This window comes from Acomys russatus, chromosome 21 (genome assembly GCF_903995435.1).
Source record: "Acomys russatus chromosome 21, mAcoRus1.1, whole genome shotgun sequence".
NCBI lineage: Eukaryota > Metazoa > Chordata > Mammalia > Rodentia > Muridae > Acomys > Acomys russatus.
In genome coordinates this window covers 50,445,264-50,461,315 of record NC_067157.1, presented here as the reverse complement: position 1 = coordinate 50,461,315, position 16,052 = coordinate 50,445,264, and the positions used below count along the sequence as shown (strand labels likewise).

At 45.3% G+C, this 16,052-nt stretch overlaps 1 protein-coding gene across 7 annotated transcripts in view; it reads right to left on the bottom strand.

Annotated features, from left to right (window-relative positions):
• Positions 1-16,052, bottom strand: part of Arid1b (AT-rich interaction domain 1B) — a 353,377-nt gene that overhangs the window by 245,387 nt on the left and 91,938 nt on the right. For 5 of the 7 annotated variants that reach the window (XM_051164663.1, XM_051164660.1, XM_051164658.1 and 2 more), the window contains exon 3: positions 3,732-3,890. In XM_051164663.1, coding sequence (XP_051020620.1) covers positions 3,732-3,890 — 159 coding nt within the window. The remainder of the gene's footprint in view (positions 1-3,731; positions 3,891-16,052) is intronic. The other 2 variants (XM_051164659.1, XM_051164662.1) reach the window with 1 other exon arrangement.

Genomic DNA, 16,052 nt, shown 5'->3' with positions numbered 1-16,052 from the left:
GCCCGGCTCTTCTTCCAACTTCTTAAGTATTAACTATTCCAAAGAAAATTCATGAAAGAGGAATGACACAACTACAAGAGCAACTAAAACTGACAAATTTATTAGAGGAAAACCAGTAAGACATGAGAAAAGTTTAGGCTAGGCAAGGTGGCACATGCCTAATGCCCCAGCAAGCTAGGAGAAGAGGCCTGAGCCACACAGTGAAACAGAAGTAGCCAAGACAACACAGACGAGCAACTAGCAGACACCAAGCATCAGCAAACAGCAGAACAGAACGCCAAAAGGAAAGCACAGGACCTGGGAGAAACCAAACACCACACCTCGGGGAACTCAGCAAACAACAGAAGGGATGGCTCCAGGCAACAGAAGGAATGCAGCTGCAAAAGTTAACTGTACATACTTCTGAATCAAATTAAACATTTAATCGGTGACTTGAGTGAACCCAGCAGATCTGCCACGCACAGTGTGGGCAGGCCAGATTCAAATAAAACACACACTGCACCTGCACCAGGCCCTTTGGGGTCTCCCGTCAGCACACAAATTTTGGGCGTGTCACTCTCCATCCTTTTTGTTTGTTTTAAACACTTATTTATTTTGTGTACACATACATTGTATAGCATAGCGCACATGCAGAGGTTGGAGGAAAAACTCTTGGAAGTAACTTCTCTCCTTCTATCATTTGGGCCCTCGGGGACTGAACACCAGTTAGCAGATGTGGTAGCAAGCCGTCTCTCTGGCCCTACTACCCTCCATTCCTACAAAAAAAATAAAACCAGCTTCCTGGGGAGGCCATCAGAATGCACAGAATTTTCATAAATCAATTTTAAAACTGAACTGCGATGAGTCAAGATTAAGAGACATGAATTTGCAGCCCAGAAAAACGCACGAACAACAAGTGAGGGACAGCACTTACGCAGGCACAGCGGGCACAAACTGAGACTCCCTCCAAGGCAGGCCATCTGGCTACACTGTCTAGAGGAGGAGACACACCCACCCTCTGACACTGAGTGCTGCCAGTAAGAACTACCCTACTGATACTGTCGTCTACTCAGAGACAACACATACACAGGTTATAAGGCCAATGTTGTTGAACTATGAACAACGAGCAACAATACAGATTCCACTAAAGAGAACAGGTTAAATACACAATGATATGTCTATAAAACCCAATAATGCTTAAAGGAATGCAAAGAGCTCTAGAAAATATATTTACGTGAAAAAATAAGAGTAACATAGAGTAACAAACTAATGTGTGTGTGCGTGTGTGTGTGTGTGTGTATGTATGTATGTATTACAGTATGCCTCAACTGTACAAAGAGGACAGAAGTTACAACATGAGCCATCATGGTTAAAATACATTATTTCTGATCATATGCTTCGCTACATTCAAATCAGTAATGGTGACAACAACAGCAAAAGGAAGCCCTAAGCTAAGTACATTAAAATAGTATTTATGAAAACAGGCTCTGCCTGTGGCATGCTGTCAATATTTTAAAATGGAGGATATTTATTGACTAATTGCCACCAGTGACCACTTCATAAAGGAAGTAAACGTCAGGCTTGGTCCTGAGAAATGACAAGTACTCAGGTCCTTAATGAAACTGGCTTTACAATTGAGATTCTTTTGACACATGAGAGTAAAATGGGCACTGCACTGTCCACGTGAGTGTTTGGATGGAGTGACAGGACACCCCATGCCCACAGATGAACCCAATAAGGGTCTCAACACCCTCACAAAGCCTATGACCTTATCTATCAGGACCCAGACGACAGGCTCCCTCACTCAAAGGGAGCTGATATCACTGTAAGAGGCAGATGCGATAACTGAAGTACCGTACACCCCCACTTCCATGAACCCTAGATTGGCTGCTCACATTTTTAAAACATACACATGTGGAAAGGAGGACCATACATCAGCTTCGCTCTCTCTTGTGGTTTTAATAGGCTTTCTTTAAAGTCATAAACTCCCTTTACAAGTCTACAATCAAAGTCATGTGGCAATGGACCCCTGCAAATCCCAAAATATACTTTAAAATATACTCCATTAAAATTAAGGTCCATGGGGCTGGAGAAACATCTCAAGTAGCTAAGGGCACCTGCTGCTCTTTAAGGAGAGGAGTTAGATTGCCAGCACCCACATAAGGCAGCTCACGACCACCTGTAACTCAAGCTCCAGGCAGGATCTGACTCCTCTATAGGCACCTGCACTCCTGTATGCACAGCTGCAAGACACCCACATACACATAATTAAAAATAACACAAAAATTATTTTGCATGTATAAGCTATACATATTTACATATTTAAATTCAGGTCAGAAATCTATGCATGTCGTAAAGAAGCACTTAGAAATTGAAAAGGCTCCTGTCGCCCATACTCATCTTCTCCTTACCACACCCAGCTCACAAAAGACAAAGAGAGGACAGGGCACCAGATGAGGGCGGAAAGAGCTGTGCCCTTCATGGAGGGCCAGGCCGGCGTGCTCAGAGGTGTGTCTGCACTCACCACACGCTCACAACTCCCCACAGCTGCTCCTTCTACTCAAGAGCAATCGTCTACAGCAAAACGAAGCAGAATCATCTCACCAAATACGTATGTATTTCATATTATTCTTCTCAATTATGTAAGCTGAAATATATGGCCCAATAACAAACATAATTCATTTCTGTTACATTTGTGTGTTTGTGTGTGCACATGTGTGAGGTCAGAGGGCACACTGTGGGAGTCTACTTTCTTTCTATCTTGAGTCCTGAGGATTAGACTCTGGCATTCGGCGGCCCTTCACCTGTGTAGCCATCCCAGCTGCCTTCACAAGTGTTTAATTAGTCTAATTCCAACCAGAAACTGCATGTGCCTGGGAGAGCACAGTCCTGGCACTCAGGAGATCTGGAGCAGGACAATCCACAGTTCGAGACCATGCTGGGACACATAATGAGATGCCCCTCAAAATAAGAGCGAGAAGGAAGAGGGATCCAGGTAGGAAAGGAAAGACCCAGAAACTGTGTAATTAGGCACAGTGGTCATTCTGTTTGTATGTTGGCCTGCTGTAACTGAAGTGATCCCTGTTTGTGAGCATCTTTCAGAAGAATAACACTCCAAGGCAACCATGTTTCCATACTATAGCACTTAACACTCAAACTAAAAAGGTCAAGATAAAAGGCCAACTAGCACAGTCACATGACCTGCAACCCCTCCTGATGGAGCCTCACCAAAGTGGAAAGGCACCTCTGGCAAAGATTTAAAACACAAATATGAACATGAAATAAGTGACACTTTCTGCTGCCACCAGTCAGTAATGCAAGCAGATATTAAAAGTCATTCTTCAGTCTTCAATCTCACATGTGTAGGATGTGGTGGGAGGAGGAGAGAGGGAGAGGGCTGAGAGGGAAGGAGAGGGGGGAAGAGAGAGAGAGAGGAGGGGTTAGAGTATAGTTCTGCATTTTTCTCAAAAGTACATTTCCCACTGGGCCGTGGTAGCGCACATCTTTGATCCCAGAGTCCAGGAAGCAAAGACAGGAAGATCTCTGTGAGTTCGAGGCCAGGCTGGTCTCAGAGTGAGTTCCAGGCCAGCCAGGGCCACACAGAGAAACCCTGTCTTGAAACGCCAAAGGGGGGGAAAAGTACAAGAAGTACACCCTCCCACCAACATGGCAAAATAACTCTTAAAGGGCAGAGGCTTTTCAGAGTGCAATCAGCCTCTGAACACATGCCTGGAGGAGAAAAACAGACCTACCATGCTCACCTGCTGTGGCTGGTACCTCTGCTGGGACTGCTGCTGCAGGTACTGCGCCTGGGGCGGGAGGTGCGGGGGTTGTGGTTGCTGGTTGTAATATGGCTGCTGGCCTTGCTGGCAGTAACCACTCACACCTTGCTGTCCATACTGCGGTGGCATCTGTCAGAAAGTCACACAGAACAAATGAGGAACCAACCGAAGGTGTGCAGGTGAATGAAGGCAAATACAGCTTCAATTCCGTCTTGTGAGGAGTTCTCAACTCAGTGCTTGACATCTGTCTTCATCAGATAAACAGACTTACACACTGTCAGTGAAATCAAGAGACGATGTGACATTGCTTCAAAATCCTCTTTTATCAGGTATCAAGTATTGATACAGTCACGAAAGTCTAGTGGCAGGGGGCATTCCCTGACACTGACATTCAAAATGCTCCTGCTAAGAAAGCCAAAGGGGCATTTCATTAACTCCATCCCCACACAAACAAACTCCAGGGAGTTCACACAGCCCAGGCTGACTCATTCATAGACTGTAGGAAGGCTGTGTGGTGTGGTATGCATGCTTCCAAGTCAGATCACCCCAGCTGTTTCTAACCAAGGTGAGTTGCTGACATTAGTGCTTCCACTTACTAACTTACAAAGGGAAAGTGCATTCCATTATCACTAAACAAAAGCCTCTCATCTTAAATCCCTCAAAGGCCCAAGTGTAGAAAGCTGGACCCACTGTGAAGCCTTTGGGCAGTGGGACTCCAACCTTTCCCACTCGTTTCTGTTTGCTGTCCGTGCAGTAACTGGCTTTCTCTACTATGAGCTCCTACCATGATGTGCTGCCTGGCAAGGGCCCCAGCTTCAGGGCCAGCCAATCATGATGGCTGTACACTCAAAACTGGGCGCCCAAGAAACTCTATTTGACAGCACTACCTCAGTTTCTATCACATTAATGGAAAGCTAATACATAGAGGACATTAAGCCTATCAATTAATACCACCCCAAATGTACTCTTGAAGGACGCATGCCCAACAGAAAGTAGTTGTCTCAGTTGACAGAACAGGCAAAAATAAAGAATAGTGCTTTGCAAATACCAGAGCTAGACCAAGCCAGTAGAAACCAGCCTTCTCCGCCAGAGCCACAAACTCCTAAATCACTCCTGAGGACTGTCCTTCCTCATGCAAAAACAAAAACAAAAACAAAAAAACACCATCACAGTGTTTTCCAGCTTCTGTCAAAGTGACCCTCCCCAACACACACTTAATAGAGATCTTTTTGAGCCCCACCCCCAGTTGGGAAAGCAGGAAAAACCAGAAAAACAAAAATCAGGCAATGGGTGAGCTGGTTGCTCAGATGAAGTCATCCTGTTAATGATACCACAATATGGTCCATGAGAGAACTCCAGGAACTTCAGCCCCATGAGCCCACACACTTCGAAACCGGAGGACCAGATCCACATTTATGAGCCAGAGTATCTACAAAAACACTTAGCAAGAAAAAAGAAGTGATAAAGTAATTTTTTTTAAATACTAAAAAGTTTAACTGAGACAATGCACTAATTCATAGCACACAATGAAGTAAAGAGAAATTAATGCAGAAAGAAAGAAAGAAAGAAAGAAAGAAAGAAAGAAAGAAAGAAAGAAAAAGAGACAAAAAAGAAAAGAAAATGAAAACTAATGCTCCTGTTTCATTCAATCCAGGCCACTTAATTTTCAAAACCTCTCTGCAACAACCACACAAAGTATGGTCAAAATCCTTTGTCTACAGGCTTCCCACCACACAGAATGTAGGCTGCTACAGCCAGACTTTCCACATTGCTGAAACCTTTGCCTTATTTATTCACAAGGAATGAAATCAGGCCACCCAATGCCCATGAAGCGCAGCTCCAATGCCAGAGCAGCCCACACCAGGACAGGCACAGCCCCCTCCCACACAGGCCCAGAGTGCCTGATGAGTAAGGCTCAGTCAACAGAGCTAGCAAACCCCTAAGAGCTGTGCTGACTTGGTGGCTTACCGAAGCTCACATACATGTGGAAGCGGTATCTGAAGGAGGAGGCTCTGTCTTCCAAGCAAGACATATGCTAGGAGCCTTCCTACATGAGAGCAAGTCCATACCATCATCTGTCTGTCACGCAAGCACGCCAGGAAACTGGGCTACATCCTGAATGCACGATGTTTCGTAATCTGGACACCATGTTGGTGCTCACACCGAGGCTGCTGCTCTTTCCCCAAAAAACAAGCTGCAGCCAGCGCAGCACTAAGTACTAAGTGCGACTTTAAGAACCAACTTCTCAATATGGTAAGTAATTGCCTACTGTGGAACTAAGGCTCAATTCTTCAATGGTTAATTAGTTTTGTTTTGACTGGTTTAGAAATGGAGCTTTCAAACACCCACAACATGCTTTTTCAGAGTTCTTGAATGAAATACCACTATTATGAAACTGACCTTCCTGGAGCCCACTGTCGCCTCCGCAGTACTTGGCCATCAGGCACTCAGTACCCTCACTCCTTCTCAGCCTTACCTGGCCCTGGTGTGATTCATCAGTACTTTTGTGGTGCTCACAGAGAAGCCTATGCACACTGCTGAAGTGACAAAAGACTAGAGACGTCCATGAGAAAAAAAACCTGTAAACTCCATATTGGCTCCTCAGATTCTTGGAATGATCACTTCTAAACCTGTTTGGCATCAACTCTGATATGCATGTGAGACCAACAGTATCATGAGCCACATGCCAGGGCTATTGGAACTTCTGCCTCAGGTGTTACCTGGCCCAGAGCAGCCAAGTTTATCACTATTGTCCTCCTCAGGCCTGACAGACTTATGTTACCACGAGGACAATGACTGATTCCGCTACATGGTCAGTGTAGCAGCGTGGTCTGCCGCTTTGGGTCTGATTGTTACCTATGCTGCTCCCTGAGGTCTGTTTGTCGTCTTTTAGGAGCAGACACTCACACACCCCAAGTACTGCTGTGTAACTCTGCCTTCCTGATTGGCTGAATAAAACACCTACACCTGGGCAGGGCAGACGTGAAGGGCGGAGCTAAGGCTTGCGGACTTTGGAGGCAAAAGGACCACTGGAGAGAGAGACAAGTATCAGAGGCAAGAGAAGGCGCAGGGCCACCATGGGTCACTGGTTAGCATGGAGAGAAGCATGCGGCTGCTTCAGCGTGGACGGAGGAAAGCAGCCCAGATGAAAACATAAGCAAGTGCTTATGGAATTATGGATGGGAAGTAGAGTAATTGCTATGGGATTTGGGGGCTGGGAGATAAGTTTAGGGGGCTAATATCTGTCCAGCCCCAGGGAAAATAAGGCTTATCTAAAATCCATCAGGACTCTGCGTCTTTTATTGATGTGGTTGTGAGTTAATAGTAACCACTGTAATATTTGTAGGCTTTTAATAATAAACTTTATCAGCTGTTTTTATTTATTACAACAGGTCAGCCTTAGACTCTGTGCATTATTTGCTCCCACACCAAAGCCTTGCCCTTGGCAAAGGACCTCACAGCTAAGTTATCTGATGAACAAGTGTTGGTCAATGGGTTAGAGGCAGCTATCAACATGTAAAATTTCAACTCAGCAAATGCAATCACCTGTGCCAAGCACCGGATCTGGAACCCAGATTCACTCCATCCACCAGGAGAAGCCGGAGCAGCACCCGACACCCAAGCCGGCTAACCATGAGTCATTACTGCAAGGGCATGCCCAGAGCTTCCAGTCCACCGCCAGTCTAGAAGGAATGTCACTGAACTAAGCTAATGAGAACTCTCCAGAAAACATCTGGGACCAAATGTTTTCTGGTGGCTTTAAAGGGACTCTATTTCATTCATTTCTAGACACTCCCTACTCAAAGCATAAACACACAAAGTAACAACTTCTCTTTAGAAAGCCGAATGCTTCCCTGTGTTCCACTGGAGACAGAAGGTGGCCCTGGAGCTGATGCACATGCCTCAAGTGTTCTCTCCAGGAAACTATCCCAATAAGGGACAAGAGTTTCAATCTGGGGGGTGGGGGAAGGGTGCTCCCTGGACCCTGTGTTTCACTTCACCATGCCCTGGCCTTTCGCCTCATATTCCAAAATTAATGAATCCTCCTTTCTTCTGCTTTGTCACTGACACCGTGATCCAGCAGGCCCCTGTGCACAAGCAGCTCTGACACATGACGCAGCTCCTGGCAGGCCCTGTCCCAGTTACCAGGACAGCACTCTAACTGGCATGAGAGGCAAACAGGAAAAGCCAACTGTTAGAACCTTGTAATTGAGCTTTATATTATAGTGAGAACAGTGGCACAAAACCCACACAACAATGTCAAAACACACATATCAGAACCTTCCAACTCTAAAAATACTGTGTTAAGTCCAAGGGAAAGCAAGAAAACCTTAGCGTGGCATCACGCCATTTGTATGTGCTGTGTGTTAGTTATGAACTCACCTGTGGTAACTGCATAAAACGCCCATGGTAAAGGAAATATCTGACCCCTTCTGTGAAGGGCAGGGGTGCAATTTCCGCCTTTACAAGCTAGATGTGAGGCTGAGAGGGGATCTCAGGAGTGTTTCCCTAGCAAGTATGGGGCCCTGGGTTCTGTTCCCAGTGGGAAAAAAAGAGCAAAGGGAAAAAGAAAAGGGGAACAGGACGATGGTTGGGGGGACAGGATGAATGTGAGTGGGGAGACATGGAGCGAAGAAGGAATACAGATGTGGTAAAATCTGTAATCTCACTGTATGTACATCAAATATTTGTTTCTATGGAAACAAGGGCTTCTGCACTTTTCCTTACACTTAAATTAAATTTTAAAATAAAGATCATGCCTCTAACCAATATCCCTCCCTACCTAAAAGGAAGAGGGTGTGGCAACAACACACAGCGGGGTGAGATGGGGGGTCCTAGAGCCCTCTGGAAAGGATTAGCTTGGGGCAGGGCTCCTCTGTGGCCTTAGCCACTAGTAGGAGTTCCAAGGGCTGCTAAATCTTAGGCCAACATTTTCCCATGTCTCTTACATGGGATACTAACCCTTCAAGGCCTCTCAGGAAACCAGTTCCATGATGAACAGAGTCTGTAAAATAAGTAGGCAGCAAAAATAAAGCATATAACATGAGCACACTGAAGGAACCAGAAATCCTTGCAAAACCTGTCTACCCTGGATCAAGGACTTCACACAGCCACATGACCTAGGTGTACCCCACCCCAGAGCTGCATACCTCACAGGTGTTTCCAGCAGAATTCTTCAGTATGTACAGACTACTCACCCTAAGACAGTGAAGAACATCCACTGTCCAAGCCTCCCAGAACCGATTAGATACCACAGCCATGACCCCATGAGCCTTGGCCTTGAACTAAATAAGAGCCCTGGCAAACTGTCCTCCAAAGCAGCTTGTGAAACACTTGAAAGAGCTAAGTCAGCTCAACTCAAGTGAGCATTGCCACCCTAACACTGAGACACTCACTGCCCAGCTTCCACTGAGGACGCCTTACCCTTGCACACCTCAATCAATTCATACCTGCTTTTGCAGGAAGACAAGTTGCAACCAGAGAGAAAACAGACTGCCCCACACCTGACCCTAAACAAGCTAATTTGTGATCTGAGGTGAGTGAGTTTGCTCCTGTTCCTCACTCCATACCAAAGACCTACTTCTCTCTTCTACCATGCTAGGATGTGCACGAAGTTTACCATCTTCCCATTTCCCCCTCCCTCCCTCTTTCACCTTATTCCCCTCCCCTAGTCCTGTGACAGAAGCATCTAGGATTTCTAGAGTACAGTGCAGTGACACTCAGTACAATCAAGGTGCTGTGTAAACGTCAGCACAGCCTGTCCTAGCTTGCTTACTACTGCTGAGATTGACATCGTGAACAAAATCAGCTGGGGGCGGCCCAGAGGCTGACATGCCACAGTCTGCCATGAAGGAAGTCAGGGCAGGAACCTAGAGACAGGAACTAAAGCAGAGGTCATGGAGGAATGCCACTTGCTCCCCACAGTTCATTCAACTTGCCTTTTGTTTTGTTTTTTCGAGACAGGGTTTCTCTGTGTAGCCTTGGCTGTCCTGGACTTGCTTTGTAGACCAGGCTGGCCTCAAACTCACATCATTTCGCCTGCCTCTGCCTCTGCCTCCCGAGTGCTGGGGTTAAAGGTGTGCACCACCACACCCGGCCCTCAACTTGCTTTTTAATACAACCCAGGACCACCTAGGTGCTCTGGGGTGGCACTGCAATGGGCTGGGCCCTACCAGCACATCAGTCATTAATCATGAAAATGCCCCACAGCCTTGCCTACAGGCCAATCCTCAACTCAAGTTCCCTCTTCCCAAATGATAGCAGCTGTGTCAGGTTAACCAGCAGGCAGGCTGTCCATCCCGATTCCGTCACCCATGCCACCCAGACTCCTGGGTTGGTTGTTCCCTGGCAGTGGGATCTGTACGTGGTGCTGTTCTGAACATGGCCTTCAACGCATCCATCCAGAAGTGGGACCGCTGGAGCATCTGAGGATCCTTGGCTTAGAACCCTGAGGACCTGCATGCGGCTGTACACAGTAGTGCGACCATGGCACATTCTTTGATGCCCAGTAAGTTTTCACTTTTCAATGTTGTTTTTGTTGCCTATGGTTTCGGTGTTATGTCCAAGAAGTCCCTGCCATGAAAGCGGTCTTCTGTGGTTTCTTCTAGAGTGTTGCAACTTTCCTAGCCTGAAGTCTTTTTCAGCTCTTACATCTAGAGGTCTGTCTTCCATTAAGGGCTGATTTCTGAATAGGGGTATTCAATTCAGATGCAGGGTACAATTCCATTCTTCGGAAAGCTGCTTCGCCTACTGTTCTTACCTAGTTCTTTGGTTCTAAGAAGTGCAGTTTAGCATTTGCACTTTAAGAATGACCCTCAAGAGAAAGACAGCAGAAAAACTAAATGCATGCACACTCAACACACTGCTCTGTCCACATGAGATCACAGAACTCACGCAAACAGCCACAGGATAGGAGAGACTACAAGGGACACAGAGAGCTTTCTGGGAATGGTGAAAGTATTCATAATTTGTGGATAGTTTCATGAATACTTGGACATTTGTTGAACCCCATCAAATTGTACGTTAAGTTAAAATTTGGGCATTATAATGTATGTAAATTATGCTTTAAAATATTGTGAAACTACAAATCTACATCTAATAGTGAAAAGGTATGGAAACTGTTGACCTCACATTTTTACTGTTCTATGTGCCATTTTAATACACATATATTTAACATATTCAAGCTAGATGATTAATGGTAGTTTTTCAGGTTTTCTCTTCACACAACAAAAATTACAGAGCAACTGAACACACTGAAATAATTATCACTTCTATTTAAACAAAAAGACAAGTCTCTAAGCTAGGACACAATGTGTAGAGAAGCAACATCTTTTTTACTTGAATTCTGTCTCTAGGTATTTATCTTAAGGGGAAAAAAATGAAGCAAGTAAGCAAACATTTGCACAGCTGGGAGTTTACTTATGCCTGCTGAAAATGTAGAAACAGGCTAAAACTCCCAATGTCCATCAAGAGGAGACTCATTAAAGGGAGGGAGGAGTCAAAAAATGACAGCCACTGAATAGTGACCACAGACAGATAAGGAGCTCGGTCGATGTGCCTCTGAGCTGGGGCTTAATGCTACCAAGCTGAAAAGCAATGCACAATGCTGCTTTCATATGAAAATCTGAAGGCACATGTGTGTGAAGAATTAAATATGCCAATATTATCAAACCCTTACCTGAGTCAAGTCTTTTTCATGATTATAAAACAAAATGCAATTCATTTCTGATTATCCACTACTGCTGTCTGTTAATAGTCAACAAAAAAGTACACTGTAGCAATTTCCATTTAATAGCAGATATCACTATGTTTTGCTTTTCATTAATAGATTTAGGCCTTTCAGGGAAAACCGCTGTTCACCAGGCAAGCCTTACAAGTGTCCCCTCCGCCGCTGTTCACCAGGGCAAGCCTCACAAGTGTCCCCTCCGCCGCTGCTCACCAGGCAAGCCTCGCAAGTGTCCCCTCCGCCGCTGTTCACCAGGGCAGGCCTCACAAGTGTCCCCTCCGCTACTGTTCACCAAGGCAAGCCTTACAAGTGTCCCCTCCGCTGCTGTTCACCAGGGCAAGCCTCACAAGTGTCCCCTCCGCCGCTGCTCACCAGGGCAAGCCTCACAAGTGTCCCCTCCGCTGCTGTTCACCAGGGCAAGCCTTACAAGTGTCCCCTCCGCTGCTGTTCACCAGGGCGAGCCTCACATATGTCCCCTCCACCGCTGCTTCATCCAAGTCCCCAACTCAGGCTAATCAACAACATAGGTGCTTTTCTCTCCTCCAGGTTTTTATTTATTTTTTAATTAATAATAATCCTGTCCTTAGGCTCATAAGGAGAAATTATTCCAAAATCCCTCAAACTACTTCTTTATGCTTGAAAAATAACCCATAACAAATGTGCACTGTGTTCATCCTACACACTGTGCACATGCACATAAGCCTAGCTTCTTCCAATCCTGTTCAGCTTCTCTTTAAGAGCAGGACATACACATACACACACACATACACACACGAACATACACACACACACACACATACACATACATGCCACACACACACACACACGTTAAGAAGGAGTTGGCAAAGCATTCCAGGGTCAAGCACTGCCTTGCCCATGATGCTGCAGGTGGCGGAGCACAGGAGCTCCAGGTACCTCAAGCTGCTGTGGACACCACCCTCACTTCTGTTCCCTGGTTCCCAGCAGGTTCACCTACACCACAAACATTGCTGCTTGTTCAGACTCAAAAACAAGCATGCCTAGGAGGATTTAGCAAACCAACACTCCCTGTCCCCACCAAGAAATTAAAATGTTTGGTGTAATAAAACATATTTACATTTTGATTTGTGAAACAATGCAAAGTTCTCATTTGTTACTACCAACAGCCTTTTTAATTGCAAATTTGTTACTAACCTTTCTCACTACAAGATTTTACAGATAAACATGAAATAAAATAACATCATCCTTCTACTGCCTGGGTTTCTTTACAGTTATTCATTGCCTACAAAATTTCACAGCTTACACGAGGTCCAACTGCTTTCTCTTTAGCAAATCACAGTGCAAATGGACAAGAGGTCAGACCAATGCTCTTGAGAGTGCATATCCTTTACGGCTGTGGGAACTAAAGAACAGTGTCTCCTGTCACCTCAATGTCCAGAGCAGTCTTTATTTTCTCTTAATAACCACTATGGCTCTATTATCCACGGCCCTGTTTAGATTCTTCTTAAATTCACTTCTACTTCCAGCTCCTGCTACCTCTTTAGCACAGCAAGTCTGCAACATCATTATTATCTATTTTAGAAAGTGGCAAATCTTCTGATTTTCATAAAATCAACTACATCAAGCTTCATCGAGTGTGTCCTAACTCTCATGCATGGACGTAGATTGGTTAAGTGTATGGTCAACCAAAAAAGGCCAATGCCCTCCACAGCCCTGGTTCCTGAAACTGCTTCTGGTGGGCTAGTCTTTCTAGCTGCTGCAAGAGCATGAATAATCGCAAAGGCAAAATGTCCCCGGCCATGTGAACCTCTACCACCTCAGCATATAAAAGTTCCACCTCCTGTTCCATATCAGCCAATTAAAGGCTTTATTTAAGTATTCATAAAACACAAACATTCACTGGTAGTGAAACACTTTCCATTACATCCCAGGTTGAACAAATCTTACTGTGTACAAAATTACCATCCAAGTGCATAATTAGAGTTTTACATTCATACATATATGAACATGTATGAATATATAAATACGTATGTTCAGACATGCATATGTAGTTTTACATACATGCACTTTAACACATCCTACCCAAGTAGCCACCAAGGACGTTCAACATCATGGGTCTATAAAATCTAGAGTGCTTTTAGATAAAACATGAGCACATTCTGCTTTAGGGATACAAGTACATGTGTAACACAGGTAATAACTTTTACAATAAAAAAAAAAAAATGTAGTTAAATTGGACGTGGCAGAGGAAAGCTCACACTGCCTGTTGGTGAAGACAGCACCCGGAAGGGCAGTCTACAGTCTCCCATAAGCCACTGTGAAGCCTACGTGCCTTCCTTATTTATAAAGGAGTACCAGCTGAAAGAAGGTTTTGACAGTAAAATGAGCCATGCTGAGGGGACCCCTGACGTTTCCGCTACCAAGGTTAAGCCTGTACAACACTGGCTTAGAAGTCTCTTCCCCATGCCCAAGCACACGCAGGCACTTTGACAATGCATGACCAAGACTCCACAAAGTGATTCTCCCATGGAGGTCATCCAGTGGACAGAAAAAAATACAGACCCCAAAGGTGATCTATACAGACACTCCCAGAGCAACGCTTCCTCAGAAGAGGTGACCAGAAATTAGAAAGGCCTGCGCTGCCTTCTCTGGGGAGTTTGGTTGTCTCCATCCAAGAGTGTGCTGGCTGGTGAAGGCCTACACAATTGCATTTCCTCAGAATGAAGGCATCTTACTGGAGAGCTTTCTTATTATACTATTGCAAAACTCTAGCAGTACTTCTGAATCTCTAAAGCGGGATGTTGTAGTGAGAGAAACACACACACACACACACACACACACACAGCCAGCAAGGCGCAGGAGAACAGCAGGGGATTCTAGCACGGCTTTAAATGAGCCTGGCTGCAGTACACTCATGTTTTCAGAGCCACCCACTTGCTCCACAGGCACAAGGGAAGACTCCGCTCACTGCATTGAGAGCCAGAAAGCCTCGGACGCTGTGGGGGCTACAGAGGAGCTGTGCGCCTACCTGCCCTTCTGGCAGAGATTCTATTTTTATACATTTCATACGGCCCAGGAAGAGAAGAAGCCAAGAGCATTTCCACTTTCCTACATAAGCCTAGCTGCCAACATGGATGTGCCAAAGGGGAATTTCTGGGGATTTTCAAGAGATAACCTTTGCTGAGGCTGCAATGTCAGCCTTGTAACTGCATGATGGGAACTCGTGCAAGGAATATTCAATTAAAAGGCTGCTCTGAGGTAACTACTGAGCAGAGGTGGGGGACACAGAAACTACCAATTTTTAAAGAGCCATGGAGAGAGCAACAGCTGGCACCTTCGTATTCAAAAGGAAAGTTAGCCAGGGAGTAGGAGGAGAGACACATTTACTGCAGATCACATGTCACTTCAGGATTTTAGGTCACAGGGGCAAAGGTATGTGCAGGCATCCATGTGCACGTAAGCGTGTGTGCTTGTGTGGGGGGGTAGGTTTTGTTTATATATGTCTATGTATTAGAAAAGTGGATATTATGTGAGTATGTATCCCTGTATGTGTGATTGTGAATGGTATTCAGATATAGTCTTTGAGGTTGTTCCATAGTTTCTATTTTATATGACACAGAAAAATTATATATAGAGTCTCATTTGATGTCATATTTTTGCTGCGGTTGTTGTTATGGAAGATCTGGAGGTGGGACCCATGACTGCACCTACAGCCTACAGCTTACTCTAGGGGCAAGTAGAGAGTGTTGTTTCTAGCTCCTTTTTAAACACCCCCTCTCTCCTGAAAAAGGGATAAACAAGTAACTGGTAAATACGCCATTAAAAGCAGCACAAAAGGAAGTATACTATCTCAAAACAGAAAATTTCAAAAACTGCAATGCTTAAATACGGTCTTTTAGAAGTATACCATCTAAGTGCATCACAAGAGTGAGGGAGGAGCACTTGCTAACCTGACACCCAGCTGAAATGTTAAATAAGAATGGAGAGAAACAACAGCAATCACAAGGAAAGGAACCATCTGAGCCGCAAGCCTGGAATGAGAAGGCAGCAGCCTGAGACAGGGCACCACTGGCTGCAGAAGGTGCCCAGGGAGCTCAGTCCTGGGCTGAGAGCAGGGAGAGCTGGTGGGGAGCAGGAGACGAAGCAGGAAGCAGGAAGCAGGAAGCAAGCAGAGCACCAAGACTGAAGGTGGGTGTGGCTGCCCACCGCCTGGTCTTTTGTGAGATGATGATGTCTCAAGTATTCCAAGTTGGCCTCGACCTCAGTATGTAGCCGGGGATAGCCTTGAACTTCTGCTCTTACTGTCTCATGCCTGGGAAGTGCTGGGGTGACAGGCCTGCATCCCCATGGATGGTCCATGTAACCCAGGGGGTCAAGCACTCTACACAGCCCAGAAGTACACTTTTTTTTCTGGGGTGAGGTTACAGGGATCTGTGGCCACATCCAGGTTGGTTTTTGTCTCTTGCTTTTTATACTTGTGTGAAGGAAATCTGAAATCAGGACCTCATGTTTCGACAAAAACACTTACCTACTGAGTCATCTTTCCAGCCTCCCAAAGCAAATTTTTTAATTAAAAAAAAAAAAAA